Source organism: Aspergillus tubingensis (assembly GCF_013340325.1).
Source record: "Aspergillus tubingensis WU-2223L DNA, scaffold_6, whole genome shotgun sequence".
Taxonomy (NCBI): Eukaryota; Fungi; Ascomycota; class Eurotiomycetes; order Eurotiales; family Aspergillaceae; genus Aspergillus; species Aspergillus tubingensis.
The window spans coordinates 1,269,012-1,288,193 of record NW_023336280.1 but is presented as its reverse complement, the minus strand read 5'-3'; the positions used below and the strand labels follow the sequence as shown (position 1 = coordinate 1,288,193).

Below are 19,182 nucleotides of genomic sequence, written 5' to 3'. Positions count from 1 at the left end.
TTCTAAAAATGGAGTTGATTGTATTACATAAGGCGCTTAATTCCAGTCGGCGACTAATTGGCGATGGACAATCGCATCAGCTCAAAGATGCGGCGGGATCATCTTCGTTTTTTTTTCCCCTCACCTCACCTTGCTTTCTCTTACATTTTTATTATCATATTTCACGCCATCCTCACCACCTCCTTACCATCAACTTTGGTCTGAAAGGAACAGGGTCTCAAATAATACATATTCCGAACATGGTTAGTGTATATTACCATTCTTGACGGTGCATGTGCTAACTTCAGATCAGGCTGTGCCCACCCTGGAAGGCATTCCAGTGGAACTGCGTATTTCTGTCCTATTTACCATACCTGATCCCGGTACACTGTGGTCGCTATTACGTGCATCGCCTGCGTACTATGAAGTTTTTGAGCTAGTGAAGAAAGACCTTCTTCGGAGCCTTCTACAGAAGCACCATGCTGGCCTGGTTGACATGACCGATGCAATAGCCGCCATCCGTTCCAGAGGCTTGTACGCTTCCGAGCAATCCAACAAAGAAAAAATAATCGCACTCCTTGAGAGCCGAAATTACAGCTACAAGACCCCTCAGCCGGAAACTCCACCTGCGCAGCTTCTAGATGAACCAGCGAATACCCAGGAGACAGTGCAGTTGCTGCATCTACATAACCAGGCCCTATTATTCCTAAAAGATTTCTGCAGAACCATTAGGCGACCGGTATGGATGGATGAGACCAAGTGGGAGAGCGACATCATACCTCTGGTCTTGACAGAGACGGAGAAGCGACGCATCATCCGTGCCTTCTATCGATTGCAGATCTACGGAAATATCTTCGGTTCAATCGAACGTACTGTGGATGCGGAGCACACCTCGGAGGACAACGATTGGCAAGAGGAGCAAGATGTATTCACTGGCGGGGAGATGTGGCGTCTGTTCTTTGGTCATATGAGTCCCTGGGAAGTTGAAGAATTCAGCTGTCTATGGGAACACTGCTGTTACCGATACGAATCGATACTCCGCGAAGTATCCGACAGCCTGGTGCAGACAGGTTGTATGTTCTTTGACGAGCTGCCAGAAGATCAACGACCTCCACCCGGTTGCTGGTACACGGACTGTGATGATTTCGAAGACCCAATGGACAAGAGAGAGAGCCTGGCCTCGAAAGGGCCCTCACTCCTATGCAAAATCTTGCGGGAAAAACAATTCCTCGCCCGCCGGAACCTGGTCCTCATCAACGTGCGATCATTTAGGTTATATTTCTATGACTTTGGAATCTGGCCCCGACCGAGCGACAATGATCAAATGGAACTGTTCTACCCTGCAGACAAATTCAATTTCGGCACGGACAGGAATGGACTCCGAGAATTCCTGAAATCATTACCGCCTTTTGAGCGGCCTAACCTAGCATGGGAGAGGATATGGCTTCGAGACGATCTCAATTTTGCCCAGGTCTTTTATGACATGTATGAGTTTGGGGCTACTAATAAGCACCGTCCGTGGCAATACGCTTTGTGGGACGACGAGAGACTCATCGAATGGAATGTACCAATTCTCTCTGATGACTATCCATTTTGGGACCCGCGGCATGACAATTAATACCTTTCGTTCATCGATTAATGGGCCTTCTGTTGTTTATCGAGCAAGCCGTTGTTTTCTTTTTCTGCTGATAGACCAATAACTTACATTTAAACACTACGAACCTTCCCACTTCTAGATATAAGTCGATTGACCCATAACAACCCCCTTTCTCTCCACCTTAATCTCACTTAGCGTGCATTTATTTCCACTGATACCTTCACAGCTCGCCTCTCTTTTCATTCCCCTCTGCTCATCTACCCGCTAGCAATAAATAAACTGATTGAAACCTCAAAAGTGTACTGGTTCTATTAAAAACCTACACAACATATCTAAAATCCTCAATCTCCAAATCCGTCTTACTCGACAACCCCAACGCCAACTCCTGACTTTCCGTCATCTGGCCCGGAACTCCATACAGGCGATCCCTCCGCTTATTCTCCCAGATATAATACACCAGCAAACACACCAAGAAGAATGCCCCCAACGCCAACCCCGAAGTAGCCGCCTTCATACCTGTCTACACATCGCCATCATTAGCCTACCGCCCCTCCATAAACAAATGGAAGAAAAACATACCGGATAATAAGGCTCCTCCGAGGTATAAAAGAACTGCGGCCCGACAATATTCCCCACACAGTATGCAACAAACAACAATGCGCTGGTGGTACTTCGTTTCGTGAACCCCGCGACATTCGAACTGATGATGCTCAGTGAAAGGGGAATATTGACGGCGAAGACAGCGCCCAGTGCCAGACCCGTGAGTCTGCCTCGACGGTTATCTTCATCGAGCTTCCAGACGAGTATCATGCCGATCAGGGAGGTGAGGGTGTTAAAGATCATCATGAGGATTCGGGTGTGTGGGACGAAGGTTGCGATGCCGGCGGTGAGGATGAGGAAGACGACTTGGGCGCCGCCAAGAGGCATTTGCATGAGGAGGGAGCGGATTTGGGAGAAGCCAAAGCCGTTAATGATTATGGAGGAGAACTGGTTGGTTATTGTTAGTTCGATGGGGGTTGGTACGTATAGTAGAGAGGAGGGGAGGATTACGCTTGTGATTCCGCCGTTGCAGAGGTTCACGGAGAAGGTGTACAAAACCAAGAACCAGGTTTGAGGGTCGCGGAGTGCCTGCCAGGCTTGGTCCCATCTGAAAGATCCCTCGTCCGCGACACCGGTTTTGTTGGCGAGGGTGCGGTGCATGGCGATGGCGCGCTCGGGTTTGGTGAGGAAGATGGCCTTTTTGGGGGAGTCGGGGAGGAGGAAGATGAGGAAAAAGGAGATGAATGCTGTGATGGCACCGAGGATGAGGAAGAGGAGTTGCCAGCTAGATACGGCGTTGGTTTTGATGCTGCCGATGCCGTAGGCTACGACACCGCCGATGACGGTGGAGATGCAGTTTCCGAGGAACCAGGCCGATTGCCTTGTTATTGTTAGTCTGAATATTGATATTAAATATTAAGGTTATGGGGGAGGCGTACCGTGCTGGTTGTTCCTCACGCTTGTAGAACATGCCGGTGATGAGGGAGAATCCCGGGGCAATGGCGGCTTCGCCCACTCCTAGGAAGAATCGGGCAGCCATTAAACCCCCGAAGTTCTTTGCTGCGGCGTGGCACATTAAGATGCCTCCCCATATTAATCTATTTGGTATTAGTGGTATTATGGGGTAGGATTAGGGGATGCACAAACACTGAGGCACTGATGTATTTGCCAATAGGCAGACGGACGATGAGATACGAGCTGGGCCAGCTCCAGGCAAAGTACCCGAAATAGAAGACAGCAGATGTCCAGGTATATTCTTGTCCCTTGAGGTTCTGTTTGAAGTTAATATAGATTATTCTTGCTGGGAATGGCAACATACCAAATCCTGCCTGAGGTTGAACAGAGTAGCTTGACTCAAAGCCAGCTTGTCCATGTATTGCATCATGTAGCAGACTCCCATCAGAGGAATCAATCTTGTTCGAGCAGTGAGAAAAGAACATTCAATACTATACAAATTACACATACATTATGTCCAGCTTTCGCAGAACCTTTCGTTCCTGCTCTGGGGTGGCTTCCACCTCCAATACTTGTCCCAGTCCGACATCCCGGGCCAGGGTTGCTTCTTCCTTCAGTTTTAGATCGTCTAATTCGGGGGTCACCCCGGGAGGGGGGTCTGTATGTTGCTTCTCCATGATGTTTGGGTTTCGTGAGAGCTGCCACGGCATGATGGCACGGAATTGGTTTACTGTTTATACTACTACCGGTACAGATGAGGCCCATCGGTTATAAGATAACCAATGAGCAAACCTTAACCAACAGTACCCACGGAATCAAGCGCACAACTTCCGCGATCAGCGATTGATACACGTACCTCCACCGGGTAACTTGACAAGCCGATACCGCTCTGATGCCCTGTCTGTGCTCATCACGATGGTGGCGAGGTCGGGGACTTGGCCGTGAGTCAAATGCCGGTGATTGACTTTCCCTATCTAGTATCTGTTTACATTCGGTAGACGATGAATGGCCCAATAAAATTGATGAAGCCATGTTGGTCGTGAAAGAGGAAAACGATATCCGTGCGGTGACTCGAGTAGGTTAGAATCTGGGGTTGCGATATGGCAGCAGATCCAAGCAACGCCGTCGGCAGATGCGCCAATACGAAGCGTCGGTCGGCAAGATGACAAGCAGGTTATCGTTCATCGCAATGCCGGCAGCTGAACCGGCAACTCTCCACCACGCTTATCCTTGGGTTTCCACTGGTTCGAGAACTTAATGCTGGGTCCATCTTCCGGGAAACTCTCGCGACTGCGCCTCCCCCACAGATTTGATCGTGCGGAGAAACGCCTCGTGTTGGTCAGGGACGAAGGACTCATTTAATACTTTGATCCACTGTTATCTGCCGAGCCAATGACCCTGATAAGTCTGATAGCGCGCGATAGCTTGATAGCGCAGATATTATTAATGGCTTATGCGCAGGGTTTCCCGTGGATGTCGGGGCGGATTTGATAACGACAATCTTCCGCGATGCGGGGTGCAGATGGAGTCATCGTTGCAAGTGACACTTGTTTGTAATGGTTACCCGAGTCATCCTATCATGGGTTTCACCTGAATGTCCGGGATTTGCCCATCTCGTCGGCCGAGGTACTCCACGCTTATCCCTTGCCGCGATAGCAAGGCGAGGATGGGGGAGGGAAGGACATATATGACGCCCCGGCAGACGATGTCGGGAGCTCTTCCCTGCATTTCAACCAGCTGAGAGCAAGATTGACAGACCATCGCCACAATGACTGCAACACAGACCATTACCCAAACCGTGCCAACGATCGACGAAGTGAAGGTGGCAATTGATGCAGCCTTGGAGTCGGCGAAAACATCGCTACGAGAGCTCAACCGAGAGGTGTGCACGTAACTCTCTTTCCCTTGGAATGATTCTGATCATCGACTCTACCACAGATCTGGTGTAATCCAGAAACAGCCTACCAAGAGCATCGCGCCCATGACACTATCTGCGACTTTCTCGAGAAGCAAGGCTTCACCGTAACCCGTCACGCATATGGACTGGACACCTCCTTTGAGGCACTCAGCGGATCCGGTGGACGCTTAATCAACTTCAATGCCGAATATGATGCACTGCCTGACATCGGCCACGCCTGTGGTCATAATCTCATCACTACCAGCAGTATGGCCGCCTTCCTAGCACTATCGACTGTCCTAAAACAATTTGGTATCCCCGGTCGCACTCAGCTTTTGGGTACTCCGGCAGAGGAGAATGGCGGTGGCAAGGCCAAGTTGATTGACTTGGGTGCATACAAGGGTGTAGATGTGTCATTGATGGCGTACGTATTGCCCAATCCTTTATGCGGCTTATCGTATCCATTGGGTTGCATTTCCCTTTCGGCATACTGACCTTCTCAGTCACGCAGGACCCAAAGAACTATTCCCTGGCGTTGTAGCGGACAGCGTCGGTGGTGTGCGAATGAACGCTCGGAAAGAGATACACTGCGAGTTCACAGGTCGGAGTGCCCATGCGGGCGGTAACCCTTGGGAAGGAATCAATGCCCTCGACGCCTTGGTGACATCGTACAACAACGTGGCCGTACTGCGCCAGCAACTCCGCCCAGATGAGCGCATACACTGTGCTTTCCTGGATACACCCACAGTGGCCAACATAATTCCCTCGTATACTAAAGCGTACTGGCAGGTTCGCAGCCCGACATTGAAAGGGTTGAACCAACTTATGGTCAAAGTTCGGAATTGCATTGAGGCAGGTGCATTGGCTACAGGTTGTGAGGCCAAGATTATTGAGTAAGTCTGTCATCAACTGGACGAAAAGAAGGTGAGCTAACCGGACCAGGAACGAGTTGTATACCGACATCAAGATCAACGACACACTGTGCGACCGGTATAAAGCGCACATGTCCAAGTACGACCGGAATGTCATTGCGAGTCTTGAGAAGGTCATGACAGGATCATCGGATATCGGTAGGTGTTCATGCTTGTTGTCAGGATACCTTACTGACTTCTCTAGGCAATGTGAGCTACCTTGTCCCGACCCTACACACCATGTTTGGTATCACGGATGAACCAGGCTCCTTCCCCCATCATCCCAAATTTGCTGCAGCGGCTGGAACCGATTACGCTCACCAAGAGGCGGTGATTGTAGGCAAGTCGCTGGCGCTGATTGGGTGGGAGATGGTGACGAGCGATGAGTTGTTCGGGATTGCGCAGAAGCAGTGGAAGGAGTGTATCCAGGAGTAAGGCAGGATACACTGCCTCAACGACATTCTCGGCATCGAAGCACCACCTTATCTTTCGAGTGCATGCTCGGAACCACTCTCATGCTTGATGTCTTACAGACAGCCATCAGGATGTTTCTCGGTATATCCTCGGCGATATTACTCGGAGAAGGTGAAACATGGCGTCTGTCACTATGTTTGTATACCCGATAGAAGTATAATCTTTCTCAGCGCAGATCTCGAACGCACGATTGATGACCTTGACCCTGGCGATGCGCCAGCTACTAGTAGCTATGCTCAAAACACGGTGACTCCTTAGTGGGCGTCACTAAGACCAGGATGTGGACTTTAGCTCTGCGACGGGGCAAAACTACCCCAAACTGAGATCAGACCCCTCTCCAAGTCTGTAGAAATTCACCTTTCAGAGAAGCACACTTTCTAGATACTTGCTACCATCTTCAACTACTTTCTGTCCCCTAGCCAGCCCTGTACGAGTCAGTTCCCAGCTGCCCTGCCGCTGACTAAGCGCCTGGAATGTCATTTCGCTTCCAGTCAATTTTGTGTCCCTCCGAATTTCTTTTTCCCGATGAACTTTCCCGCTACATCACCCACTGCCCCTCGCTTAAATTCGTGATATCGGCTGTCTTCTTCTGCTTTTTACTAATGCCTGCCGGCTGATCCGATTCCTTCACGAGTGGGCCATTCATTCCATGTCGGGTCGGAACGCGCCTCGCTCGAAGAATGGTATGCCAACCCTTGCCCGAGTTCCCCGGAGTTGGCGGAAAGCTCGGGAAAGAAAGATCCTAGCGGACGGACAATTGTTGACTGACTGACTGACTCGCATCTTACAGGCTGCAGCACCTGCCGCCGTCGTAAAGTAAAATGCGGGGAGGAGCGTCCAGTCTGCAAACGCTGCTTCAATCTACGACTGAACTGTGAATGGGGGATCCCCGTTAAGCGCGGCAAGGCCAATGCCCCGGTTCGGCATCTGCAGCCCGCGCAACCTCGTTGGCCGACCAGCGATGGCATCACCACTTGCTCCTCCCCATCTGCGACCACTCCCTCTCCTGTTCGCGCTGCCGTGACCAACAGCATTCTTCATCCTCATTATGCCAACACTCTAGCTGCCCTCTGGCATCGGCAGTCCCCCGGACCAGCCCCGGATTTGACCCCGGTTTCCCCAGATGTCAGTTTCCCCACGGGATGGCCGTTTCCGCCCTATGCGCAATCATCGCCACTCTATCGGCCCCTGCCCGGAACAGGTGCTCTGCCCTGCACCAATTCGCTCGTCTTGTCGGAGCATGATCAGAAATACTTTCAGTACTTCCCTTCCTCGTCCGTGGTGTTCTATTACATGAAGAACTGGCAATGGAGCAGCTTCCGCTATCTGTATGAGGGGCCCGCGGCTACCAGCAAGGTCATCATGCGCATGATCTTGGCTTTGTCTGCAAGTGATATGCATCGGAATGGCCTGGTAGTCCGGTCACCAGGTCGTCCGACCGCTGAGGATCATGGCCGGTACCACTATGGCATGGCCGTCAAGGAGTTCCGGCAATTACTGGAAACCCCTAAACCTCAGGTGTCGTTTGCGGAGCTTGAGATGATCTTCGCAACCATGTTTCTTATGGTCGCATACGAATGGCAATTCGGTCATTGCGTGCGTCATCTCCACCTCCATCTGCAGGGCGTGCGGTCTTTGCTGGAAACACATCCGGAATTGTTCCATGTGCGCGATGTCAACGAGGTGTTGCTGGCAATGGAGGCGGACCAACCCAGTGATACGGTATCTAGGGCTTCGTTCATTTCGGACCAGTTCTTGCTATGGATACTGTAAGTATACTTCCTGCTTTAGTAGGCGTCGCTAATCGATCAGATACATCGATGTCAATCGTCGGTCGATCGGAACTACAGAGTCGCTCTACGACTACGTGCTCAACTCCGGCAATGAATCCCTTCACCCGGACCATCTGTATCGCTGCGCGCGGCTCTGGAGTAGATGCTTTTGGGGGAAGCAATATCCGGACCAGGAGGTATCGGACGACATGGAGAACTACCGGGGGCTGGAGTTTGTACACGTTGGATACACATTATGGCATAAGCTCTGGAAATGCTTGGACGAGAAACACACCGAGTCTGGTGACGCACTGTTCGCCGAGATGATGACGGTTCGAGATGTATGTCAACCTCTGGTATTATCGTAATCTCCATGCTAACCAGTACAGAAATATTCCGACCTTCTTTTGACCGCCAAACTCGCCAGCCCAGGCTCCACCCGCCGCACGCTCAATACCATCTACATGGCCGTGAACAACTTCTACGCCCTGATCCTCTTTCACCGTCGTCTCTTCGATACAGCCCGCCCACCAGCCGCACTGCATCGCCAAGCCCTCAACAACATCATCGACAACGCCCACAAACAATACGTCGCAGACCCGCGTCTCTTACGACGACTACACTGGCCACTCCTAATGGCCATTGTCGAAACCGACGACCCAGCACAACGCGAGTGGCTACGTGAGCGGCTCTACGAGCTGCGATCATTCCACTCAGAGCACCTATGGGCCTTTCAACTCGCAGAGGAGGTACTTGCTCGCCAGGACGCGAGCGCAGGGGAGTATGCGAATTTGGCGGAATTGCTGCGCAACCACCAGATCCGTTTGCAGTGATACCATATATATGATACCTTGTACACCAGATACTTTAATATGTAACCATTATATACATCATTCCATAATTGTCCTGGATTTATGACAAATTCTCCAAGAAATACGCATCATACGCAACCTCCCCCTTTGCCCTCGTCGCCCGTCCCACAATCACCCGGTTCGACATCCACCGGTACTTCTCATGTCCTGTCTCCAGTTTGATATGTAGATGGAACCAGTAACTCGCCGGATCGACACCATCGCCTTCCATCAACGCCTTTAGCACTTCGGGGGGTCCAGACCGGGTTCCTTCCGTCCTACACATGACCATCAACATTAGCATATACCATCTCCAACTTCCTCTTTCAACCCTCAAATAGATCACAATAGAGTAAATACCAACCTAACATAAATATACGCCCCATCCTCACTCTTAATCACATAATTCGTGTTCACATGCGTCGTCTGATTCTCTTCGACTAGCCTACCCCTCACAGTTAGTCTTCAATCCCAATCCAACTATTCAATCACCCAGTGAGGTATGAGTATGACATGGGATTAGGTACATAAAATCCGCTCCTCCCGGAACAACCTCTCCCACGAGATACTTCCCCCTCACGGTACCAGACTTGATGGGCACGCAGCGGCGGCGGCCGTACGGCCCCGTGCCGATTTCGAGGGGTGGGTCGACGGCGCACCGGAGTGTGAAGAGGTGGGTTAGGGTTGGGGGTGGGGAGATGGGCTCCATATATCTCTTTCTTGTTTTCGGTGGAGGTCAATTGGGGGGATTGAATTGAAAGGGAGAGAGTTAAGGATTTTGATGTGGATGTAGAGGTGTAGATTGGGGGTGAGTAGGAGTGTTATATGTATGTGAACGTGGTTGTGGTGTGCGTGGAGTACACCGGTGGAGAAGTATACTAATGGGAACGGATATCGGCAGTCGGGTGTGGGGGCCTCGGAGTAAGTTGGTGGTGGTGCTGGTAGATGCTGTAGTGTAGGGAGTTGTCTAGTACTAAGGGGATTGCAATTGGATTATGGATGTACAGTTGGTTTGTATATAGAGGGTGATGGCTGGAGTGGTGACATCATGTTTAAGTTGTTTTGAGTTGAGTGCTGATCATTGGATGGTATGTATTTTGGGACTGGGGGTTGGGATAATGTTGGGGTGCGCCATGAATTTGTACTTATTGTGATTGATGCTTTGGCAGCATGACCATTGAGTCTGAGTCAATGGAAGTGAGGACACAGATATTGGGTATATCATTTAATTATAGGTATGATTGTGGCCAACAGACGCATTTGATTTAATAGCTTGCCATAATTCAATGGATATATTAACAGCACACCCTAACGCCTGCCCAGACTAATTATGCACATATGCCAGTTTCCAACGACTGGTCTCCGCGTCGAGCGAGACTGCATCGCAATCTGCTCATCCATCAGGCGGGTATATTGTTACACGCTCGTTTGAAGATCGCATCCGCATGCGCACCCAAGCTCGCGATTCGCCAATAAGGACATGATGACCTTATGATTCTTTCTTCGCTTGACACCGGATAGAATGGATGATGGAGTATTCGTTTACGCGCCACCGACGAGGACGTTGTTAACGGGGATGTGGACTAGATTCAGTCAGTTTACCGATCTAGCAGGGGTTATTCCAATTGCAAGAGCAACATACTCAGCTTGACAATGTAACCGATGAATCCCATGATCAGGAAACCAGTACCGACAGCCTGGCTGATCTTGATGAACTCGCGCTTGTCGGCTATATAGCAAAACTTATTAGCTTGGAATCCAGGAGTGCTGCACAAAGCAACGGGCCAACTCACGCTTCTGGCTGCGGTGGACAAACTGCACGCCATCCCTAAGGAACTCCCGAGGGACGTTGAGGAGCTCTTGCACCTGGTCGGACATTTTGACGAAGCGAAGGAATGGATGCTGAGGTGTCAATGGAGGCGAGGTGAAATGGGGATGGATGGATGGACGCGAATGGGCCAGCTGTGCTCTTTTGGTGGTCGGCGAATAATGGCGTCGCTCGGTCGGACTCGAAAGGGGCGGATTATCTACTTTCCGAGGTCCTGGCCACGTATCAGTTGGTTGGTCACGGGTGTGGCTGAGTGCTTGTGGCACGGTCATCAATGTGGCTGGGGAGGGTCCCGGTTTACCCCGGATCGTATCCCGAGTTGCTCCATTGGGATAGATACTCTTTTCCGATTGTGGGGGTTCTCGTTCGCACTCTTCTTTTCTTCCATAATTCATCCTCGAGTTTACCTGAACGACCCTACTGTACATTGATGATTCTCAGCTACTAAATGGGCATGAAGTGCTAATAGCACCCATCGAGCGATGATACTAATCCTGACATACTAATTTCGACAGCTGCTACTTTGGAGGCGTGATGACGGCCAACGAAGCAATGTGCTGCACCAGACAAACTTGGCATCGCTCCTTGGAATTGCTGACCAAAAAACAATTGCGGGACGCCCTTGATGCGCGTTTTTTATGATCCATCATAATGAGCTCCAGACGCATGTGTTCACAGGCTAAAATCAGTGCGTATGGCTGCCTGACACCAACACCCATCGGCTATACACAAGTTATCACTCTCGTCTCCCTGAGGCCTGCAAAATATTATTCACAAGATTGCATAAAGGCAATCTACATCCTACCAATGGCTGTTTAGCTACAAACATCTATCTGTGATCCAATCCCTCAGGTCGGCCTGCATCTCTGCCGGACTAACTACTAGTCTCACCCCGCCGTGCTGCATCCAAATTGCAGCTGGTTGCACTTCCCTATCCGAGCATCGTCTTGCAGGAGCTGAGCTCGGCGATCGACATGATAGTGCATCCCGACCAATTATATCCGCCATGACTACTGAGCTGATAAGCTCTACAGGCTTGATTCGTTCTCATTCTGTCAGCACCAGATCCCGATACAAACTACTAGTACCCATCAGCCATGGACTATTGCGATATTTAAAATACCCCTCTCGTTTGCTCAACAGCGAGCACCAGGGACAGCCGGATTAACAGGCACAATGTCTGTCCAAACAGCTTGGGAAGCCTGCGACAAAATCGATACGCTATTCATTCTTGTCTGCTCTGTCTTCTGCTGGCTTATTATCCCAGCTGTCGGGCTCGCCTACTCTGGCTACTCCACTCGATTCAATAGCATTGCTTCGTTCTATCCCGGTCTTTTGGCGGTCGCCGTCTGCTCGATCCAATGGTGGATGCTGGGATATTCCCTCGCCTACGGTGAAGGCAATGGCTTCTTTGGGGGCTTCAGCAAAGTGTTTCATATCGGCGTCCTCGCTGAACCAGTTGGCTCGATTCCTGAGATTCTCTTCTCAGAGTTTCAGCTCATCTTCTGCGCGACCGTGTGCGCTATTGCAATTGGAGGAGCTTGTGAGCGCGGACGGCTTCTTCCATTAATTCCATTTATCTTTGTAAGAGCAGTCTCCTCGTCCCTCAACATTTGCTCATTTCTCTAGCTCTGGTGTACATTCATATATGCTCCTCTAGCCCACATGGTCTGGTCGGAGAACGGCTTTCTCGCGAATCTTGGTGCTCTCGACTTTGCCGGAGGCACTCCCGTGCATATTTGCAGCGGTGCCACCGCCACAGCAATGAGTGTATACCTTTCCTACCCCCTGTTTCGGTCGCGACGCTCTCAGATTCGAACCCCGCAGCACCTGTTATTGCATCGGCCACACAACACTTTGTGCCAACTGCTAGCCCTGATCATCATATGGAATGCGTGGCTTGCCTTTGACGCGGGAACTACGCTCGCTCTCAACTTCAAGAGTGTCATGACCGCCTGCGTGACGAATCTCTGCGCCTCCTCAGGCGCTCTCACCTGGGCGAGTCTGACCTACTGGGAGACCGGAAAGTGGAGCTTGGACAGCACTTTCTTAGGCGCGATCGCAGGACTCGTTCTAATCACGCCGAGCGCAGGCTTCATCGACATGAGCACGGCAATGGGTTTTGGCGTCCTAGGTGCTGCATGCGGGTACCAAGCTCTCAAAATCAAGTTCACAAAACGAGCGAAGCTTCTGCGCTGGGTCGACAACGGGGACACGTTTGCTACACACTGCCTGGGTGGGTTTTTGGGCACGATTGTAACTGGCCTATTTGCGCAACGAGAAGTCGCAGCATACGACGGCGTCACCGACATCGTCGGCGGGTGTTTCTTCGATGGCAACTGGAGACAGCTAGGAATACAAATCGTCGAAGCGCTGATCGGGTTTGTATGGAGCTTTGGGGGAAGCTACATTCTGTATGCCTTGGTGGACTGTGTGCCCGGTTTTGAGGTATTGGCGACGGATGAGTACGTGCACCGCCCCCAGCTTATGAACGCAACTAACTTTAGTAGGGACGTGATCGCGGGAATGGATAAATCCCAAATGGGCGAATCTCTGCACGAGGAACAATGGGCTGGAGAAGAAGATTACCATCCCTTCGAGGGAATTCGCTTGTAACATTCAAGTCAGCGCTAGCGCCGTCCAGTCAGAGTAACAACATTATTTTCCATCCTCTATATACCACCCTACTGCCAAAAATATAATCTAGTTGAAGACAACAGTCTTGTGTCCGTTGAGCAGGACTCTCCGCTCAGCGAAGTATTTCACGGCCGTAGCCAAGACATTGCTCTCAACGTTGGAACCAGCATGGGTCAACTCCTTGGGGCTCATAGCATGGTTGACGCGAACAACATTCTGCTCAATAATCGGACCCTCATCCAAATCACTGGTGACAAAGTGCGCAGTAGCACCGACAATCTTAACACCACGGTCGAAAGCCTGGTGGTAAGGCTTAGCACCCTTGAAGCTGGGCAAGAAACTGTGGTGGATGTTGATGATCTTTCCAGACATAGCCTCGCACAGCGTAGGCGACAGCACCTGCATGTAACGGGCCAGAACAACCAGATCGATGTTGTGTTCGCGGATCAGCTCCAAGATGCGTCCCTCCTGCTGGGGCTTGGTGTCGGCGGTGACGGGGAGATGCAAGAAGGGGATGTTGTAGGTAGCAGCCAGGGTAGCGAAATCGGGGTGGTTGGAGACGATCAGAGGGATCTCGATGGGGAGCTGGCCGGTCGAGGCGCGGAAGAGGAGGTCGTTGAGACAGTGGCCGATCTTGGAGACCATGATCAGCACGCGGGGCTTGGAGGAGGCGGGGACGAGCTGGAAGGTCATGGTCAGGGACTCGGCGGTGGGCTGGAAGGCGGCGCGCAGGTCGTCGAGGGACTTGGCAGGGGAGGATTCATCCTTGAAGTGCACGCGCATGAAGAAGCGCTGGCTGGTCGGGTCGCCATATTGGCTGCTGTCGATGATGTTGAGGTTTTGTTGCACCAGGTAGGCGGTCACGGCGTGCACGATGCCCGGGCGGTCGGGGCAAGAGAGGGTGAGGATGTAGCTCATTGTGGTGGTTGCTGCTGAGGGATACCGAGGTAGTGGGGTGATGTTGAATCAAGCAGTGGGTTGCTCTTAGGAATGACTTCAGTTCCTGACAACGAAGCAGAATTGAATTTCGGCCGTTGGGCGCCCCGCCGCGAAACAGCGAGGATCTTTGCCCGGTTTCGGTCATGATTTGATGACTCAGGCGGGGTGCGGTGATTGATAAGATTAGGGCTTGCCGGTAGGGCTACCCTGCAAGTCACATGGTCTGCACTGGATTTCCTCTTTGGGCTCGTGTGATGGTTGTCCCGTGCGGATTGCCGGATGCACAACGGCATTGTCTCCTGCTTATTGTGGCGGCGCCACCAGGCTGCCGGATTGCCATTTTGGTAAAGGGAACGGTCTCCTTCGAGGTCGCTTGTCACGATGGCTTCAAGATTGGGCAACGAGGAAGTCAGTCTACTCTACGTGCCATGCCGGGATGCGGTCCGTATAGCCGTAACATGTCCGTGATCATGGAGTTTTGAGATAGGCAGCATACATCTGCGAAGGTATAAAGAGCTCGATCTTCCCCTATGTTCATCATCACAGCATTCGCATTCATCACAGCAGAACTCAGAAGCCCAAGAGCTCAAGCAGTGAATCGCAATGTCTTCCTTTCAGATTTACCGAGCTGCTCTGCTGCTCTCCATTCTTGCCACTGCCAATGCTCAGCAGGTTGGAACCTACACCACTGAGACGCATCCGTCTTTGACCTGGCAAACCTGCACCAGCAGTGGCAGCTGCACTACTAATGACGGCGCGGTGGTCATTGATGCCAATTGGCGCTGGGTGCACTCGACCTCCAGCTCCACCAACTGCTACACTGGCAACGAGTGGGACACCTCGATCTGTACCGACGATGTGACCTGCGCCGCGAACTGCGCGCTCGATGGTGCCACTTACGAGGCGACCTACGGTGTGACTACCTCCGGCGACGAGCTGCGCCTGAACTTCGTCACCCAGGGCTCCAGCAAGAACATCGGATCCCGGTTGTACCTCATGAGTGATGACAGTACCTATGAGATGTTCAAGCTCCTCGGCCAGGAGTTCACATTTGACGTGGACGTGTCCAACCTCCCCTGCGGTCTCAACGGCGCGCTGTACTTCGTCGCCATGGACGCTGACGGCGGCACCTCGGAGTACTCTGGCAACAAGGCCGGCGCCAAATACGGTACCGGATACTGTGACTCGCAGTGCCCCCGCGACCTGAAGTTCATCAATGGCGAAGCCAACTGCGACGGCTGGGAGCCCTCTAGCAACAACGTCAACACCGGTGTTGGCGACCACGGCTCCTGCTGCCCTGAGATGGACATCTGGGAAGCGAACAGCATCTCCAACGCCTTCACCGCACACCCATGCGACTCCGTCAGCCAGACCATGTGCGACGGCGACTCCTGCGGTGGAACTTACAGCGCCAGCGGCGACCGCTACAGCGGCACTTGCGACCCCGACGGCTGCGACTACAACCCCTACCGTCTGGGCAACACGGACTTTTACGGTCCCGGCCTGACCGTCGACACGAACAGCCCCTTCACCGTCGTCACCCAGTTCATCACCGACGACGGCACCTCCTCCGGTACCCTGACCGAGATCAAGCGGTTGTACGTGCAAAACGGCGAGGTCATCGCCAACGGCGCCTCCACCTACTCCAGCGTCAACGGCAGCTCGATCACTTCCGATTTCTGTGAATCAGAAAAGACTCTGTTTGGCGATGAGAACGTGTTTGACACGCACGGCGGTCTCGCAGGCATGGGCGAGGCTATGGCAAATGGAATGGTCTTGGTCTTGAGTCTGTGGGATGACTACGCCGCTAACATGCTCTGGCTCGACAGCGACTACCCCGTCAACTCGTCGGCCTCGACACCGGGTGTGGCTCGCGGTACTTGTAGCACTGACTCGGGTGTCCCGGCTACTGTGGAGGCGGATTCACCCAATGCGTATGTCACGTACTCGAACATCAAGTTCGGGCCCATTGGCTCGACTTACTCCAGTGGATCTTCTTCCGGGTCGGGGTCTAGCTCCAGCTCCAGCTCTACTACCACGAAGGCGACTTCGACGACCTTGAAGACTACCACGACGACCAGCAGCGGTAGCAGTTCGACTTCGGCGGCACAGGCATATGGACAGTGTGGTGGACAGAGCTGGACGGGTCCGACCACTTGTGTGAGTGGATACACTTGCACGTATCAGAATGCGTACTACTCGCAGTGTTTGTAGATACCTTCTGGATGATAGTCGAGACGACAGTGTGGGGAAGGTTAGGGATTAGGTAGTGAATGGTAGTTAGCACACGTACTACAATTTAGTTAAGATTAGGGAGCAATATGACATGATCACTTGACATCGAATCTACCAATCACGTTCCTCAAATCACACTACAATATACCAATACTATATTAAATTAACTTCCCGTACCCGACGCCCAACCTAGGCACAAACCAATCAATCGATCAATCAACCCTCACCTAATAACTCCTTCCCCTCTCCTCACATATCTGCAGACCATCCGTGCGGAAAGCCTAAAGTAGTGCTGACATGACCAGCGCCAACCCCAGACACACCACATGGCTGGACGGGATATTCTCCGCACCCAATACATGCATCCTCTGCAGGAAGCTTGGCTTTAGTTTTCCGTTCCATTCCCCCTTTCCCGAAGCGATGACGATCCGGTCCTTTCCGGATCAGCAAAGGGGAAGAGCATGAACCAAGCTACCTACAAACCGGTTGGTTCTGGGTTTCTTTAGCTCACCCGTGACGAATTCGGTCGCCCGTTCTTGTTTAGGAAATGGGCCGATGGGTTTCTGATGGAGTGTTATGGATTGTCGGTCCGGCTGCCGGGTAGTTGGATAGTATTCTGGCAGAATGTGCGATTGTTGGTGATGGCATGGATATAAATGACTGACTTCATCTGTCTTGAGAGGATGGTATGAAGCACAGCCAGAGAAGAGAAGCGGAATCTGTGTGACAGAGCAAGATGAAGACTCTCTCCCTTGTAGCTGTCCTGCTCGTTCAAGCCTGGACTGCGAGTAGCAGTCCGAGAGCGAAGCGGTCTTCGGGCTTTCAATGTACCTATTCTTCCTCTACTGCCCTTTCTGAAGACACATGTTGATAAGTGAGCAGGGTTCGGTAGCAACGAGTCCGGTGCTGAATTCGGCTCCGGGAATATCCCCGGCACTTTGGGCACAGATTACATCTGGCCTGATGCGACGGCCATCGAGACGCTGCATAGTGCAGGGATGAATATCTTCCGTGTGCCGTTTCTCATGGAGCGATTGGTGCCTAATGAGTTGACTGGTGCGGCGGATGCGACGTATATGGCGGATTTGAAAGCTGTAAGTTACCTTCCTGGGTGTAAGATGCGCTGATGTTGATGATTAGGGGGGTGTGGTGTAGACGGTGCAAACCATTACAGATCTGGGTGCTTATGCTGTGGTTGATCCGCATAATTTCGGAAGATAGTATGCTCTTCCCTTCCTTCAGTCTGCTTCCCTATGGAACTAATATGATATGCTATCCAGCTACGGTAACATCATCACCTCAACCAGCGACTTCGCAGCCTTCTGGACCACCGTAGCCAGCGAGTTCACCGATAATGACCTGGTCATCTTCGATACCAGTACTTACCCTACCCTAACCCCCCAATCTTGAGAAGTGTATACTAATAGCGAGATAGACAACGAATTTCACGACGAAGACCAAACCCTCGTCCTGAACCTCAACCAGGCCGCCATCACGGCCATCCGCGCCACCGGCGCCACCACACAATACATCTTCGTCGAAGGCAACTCCTACACGGGCGCCTGGACCTGGACCACCACCAACACGAATCTCGTGAACCTGACCGACCCCAACGACCATCTCATCTACGAAATGCACCAGTACCTGGACAGCGATGGCTCGGGGACGAGTTCGACGTGCGTCAGCTCGACGATCGGTGCGGAGCGCATTGCCGATGCCACGAGCTGGCTGAGGGAGAATGGGAAGCAGGCGGTGCTAGGAGAGTTCGCGGGTGGCGCGAACAGTGTTTGTGAGGAGGCGGTCACTGGCATGTTGGATGCGATGGTCGATGCGAGTGATGTTTGGTTAGGGGGGATGTGGTGGTCTGCTGGACCTTGGTGGGGGGATTATATCTTTTCGTTGGAGCCGGATGATGGCATTGCGTATGAGTATTATTTGAGCGTGTTGGAGGGGTATACTCCTGGTTCATCCTCTTCTGGGTCTTCTACTACGAGTGCAGTGACGAGTGCCAGTAGTACCTCTACTACTGGGAGTGCTACTACAAGCAAGGTGACTACTACCACTGCTGCTGCTACAGCTACATCGACTGCTGTGGCTGCGCACTATGCGCAGTGTGGTGGGCAGGGATGGACTGGGGCGACGACTTGTGCGGATGGATATACCTGTACGGTGGAGAATGCGTGGTATTCTCAGTGTTTGTAACTGCTTAGCTCCATGTCGCAATGGAGTGAGAATGATATGTGATGTTGTATACCAACTACTGATAGTTTGGAGAGCTCGGCTAAGCGCGTTCCCGGCCGGCAATGGGAATTGCCGCGGATCTGCCCCGAAGGGTTTATCCATTTCTGCGGGGTGTGATTGGGTGTAGTCAGGCATATGCAGTGAGACAGGGTTAAGGCTATTTTATGTTGAGAATCATGCGCAGTTTGCATGATATTGATATGTATTTTCATAGTCCCTTCTACTTTCTACTTTACTTAGGGATGTTGTGGGTAGGCTGTGAGTGAGGTGGAGCACGTGTCTTTTCTGGGAAGAGTCTAATTTAATTGTTGTGATTTGACCGAGGCA

The 19,182-nt window shown here is 51.9% G+C and overlaps 10 protein-coding genes across 10 annotated transcripts; 6 read left to right on the top strand and 4 right to left on the bottom strand.

Moving 5' to 3' along the window:
* Positions 1-239: 239 nt before the first annotated feature.
* Positions 240-1,597, top strand: AtWU_04190 (uncharacterized protein; the record flags this gene model as incomplete). Its single annotated transcript, XM_035499301.1, has 2 exons — positions 240-242; positions 293-1,597. 2 exons carry the CDS (start codon positions 240-242, stop codon positions 1,595-1,597), a joined length of 1,308 nt encoding a protein of 435 aa, XP_035355194.1.
* A 298-nt stretch (positions 1,598-1,895) lies between these two features.
* On the bottom strand, positions 1,896-3,747 carry AtWU_04189 (MFS general substrate transporter; the record flags this gene model as incomplete). The annotated part of the gene is made up of 7 exons (XM_035499300.1): positions 1,896-2,096; positions 2,156-2,563; positions 2,627-2,996; positions 3,055-3,213; positions 3,263-3,387; positions 3,435-3,528; positions 3,581-3,747. 7 exons carry the CDS (start codon positions 3,745-3,747, stop codon positions 1,896-1,898), a joined length of 1,524 nt encoding a protein of 507 aa, XP_035355193.1.
* A 1,091-nt stretch (positions 3,748-4,838) lies between these two features.
* On the top strand, positions 4,839-6,313 carry AtWU_04188 (M20 family metallopeptidase; the record flags this gene model as incomplete). The annotated part of the gene is made up of 5 exons (XM_035499299.1): positions 4,839-4,952; positions 5,009-5,391; positions 5,471-5,860; positions 5,910-6,037; positions 6,084-6,313. 5 exons carry the CDS (start codon positions 4,839-4,841, stop codon positions 6,311-6,313), a joined length of 1,245 nt encoding a protein of 414 aa, XP_035355192.1.
* A 688-nt stretch (positions 6,314-7,001) lies between these two features.
* Positions 7,002-8,957, top strand: AtWU_04187 (Zn(II)2Cys6 transcription factor; the record flags this gene model as incomplete). Its single annotated transcript, XM_035499298.1, has 4 exons — positions 7,002-7,035; positions 7,143-8,121; positions 8,165-8,465; positions 8,514-8,957. 4 exons carry the CDS (start codon positions 7,002-7,004, stop codon positions 8,955-8,957), a joined length of 1,758 nt encoding a protein of 585 aa, XP_035355191.1.
* Positions 8,958-9,036: 79 nt separating this feature from the next.
* Positions 9,037-9,684, bottom strand: AtWU_04186 (DUF3237 domain-containing protein; the record flags this gene model as incomplete). The annotated part of the gene is made up of 3 exons (XM_035499297.1): positions 9,037-9,253; positions 9,340-9,420; positions 9,503-9,684. The coding sequence occupies 3 exons, from the start codon at positions 9,682-9,684 to the stop codon at positions 9,037-9,039; spliced, it is 480 nt and encodes a 159-aa protein (XP_035355190.1).
* Positions 9,685-10,517: 833 nt separating this feature from the next.
* Positions 10,518-10,853, bottom strand: AtWU_04185 (translocon subunit SSS1; the record flags this gene model as incomplete). The annotated part of the gene is made up of 3 exons (XM_035499296.1): positions 10,518-10,558; positions 10,618-10,704; positions 10,769-10,853. The coding sequence occupies 3 exons, from the start codon at positions 10,851-10,853 to the stop codon at positions 10,518-10,520; spliced, it is 213 nt and encodes a 70-aa protein (XP_035355189.1).
* Positions 10,854-11,979: 1,126 nt separating this feature from the next.
* On the top strand, positions 11,980-13,419 carry AtWU_04184 (ammonium transporter; the record flags this gene model as incomplete). Its single annotated transcript, XM_035499295.1, has 3 exons — positions 11,980-12,387; positions 12,433-13,268; positions 13,314-13,419. The coding sequence occupies 3 exons, from the start codon at positions 11,980-11,982 to the stop codon at positions 13,417-13,419; spliced, it is 1,350 nt and encodes a 449-aa protein (XP_035355188.1).
* Positions 13,420-13,506: 87 nt separating this feature from the next.
* On the bottom strand, positions 13,507-14,358 carry AtWU_04183 (formyltetrahydrofolate deformylase; the record flags this gene model as incomplete). The annotated part of the gene is made up of 1 exon (XM_035499294.1): positions 13,507-14,358. The coding sequence occupies one exon, from the start codon at positions 14,356-14,358 to the stop codon at positions 13,507-13,509; it is 852 nt and encodes a 283-aa protein (XP_035355187.1).
* Positions 14,359-14,982: 624 nt separating this feature from the next.
* Positions 14,983-16,593, top strand: cbhB (putative 1,4-beta-D-glucan-cellobiohydrolyase; the record flags this gene model as incomplete). Its single annotated transcript, XM_035499293.1, has 1 exon — positions 14,983-16,593. The coding sequence occupies one exon, from the start codon at positions 14,983-14,985 to the stop codon at positions 16,591-16,593; it is 1,611 nt and encodes a 536-aa protein (XP_035355186.1).
* A 757-nt stretch (positions 16,594-17,350) lies between these two features.
* On the top strand, positions 17,351-18,816 carry egl2 (putative endoglucanase; the record flags this gene model as incomplete). The annotated part of the gene is made up of 5 exons (XM_035499292.1): positions 17,351-17,441; positions 17,497-17,708; positions 17,770-17,834; positions 17,895-17,992; positions 18,050-18,816. 5 exons carry the CDS (start codon positions 17,351-17,353, stop codon positions 18,814-18,816), a joined length of 1,233 nt encoding a protein of 410 aa, XP_035355185.1.
* Positions 18,817-19,182: the final 366 nt, after the last annotated feature.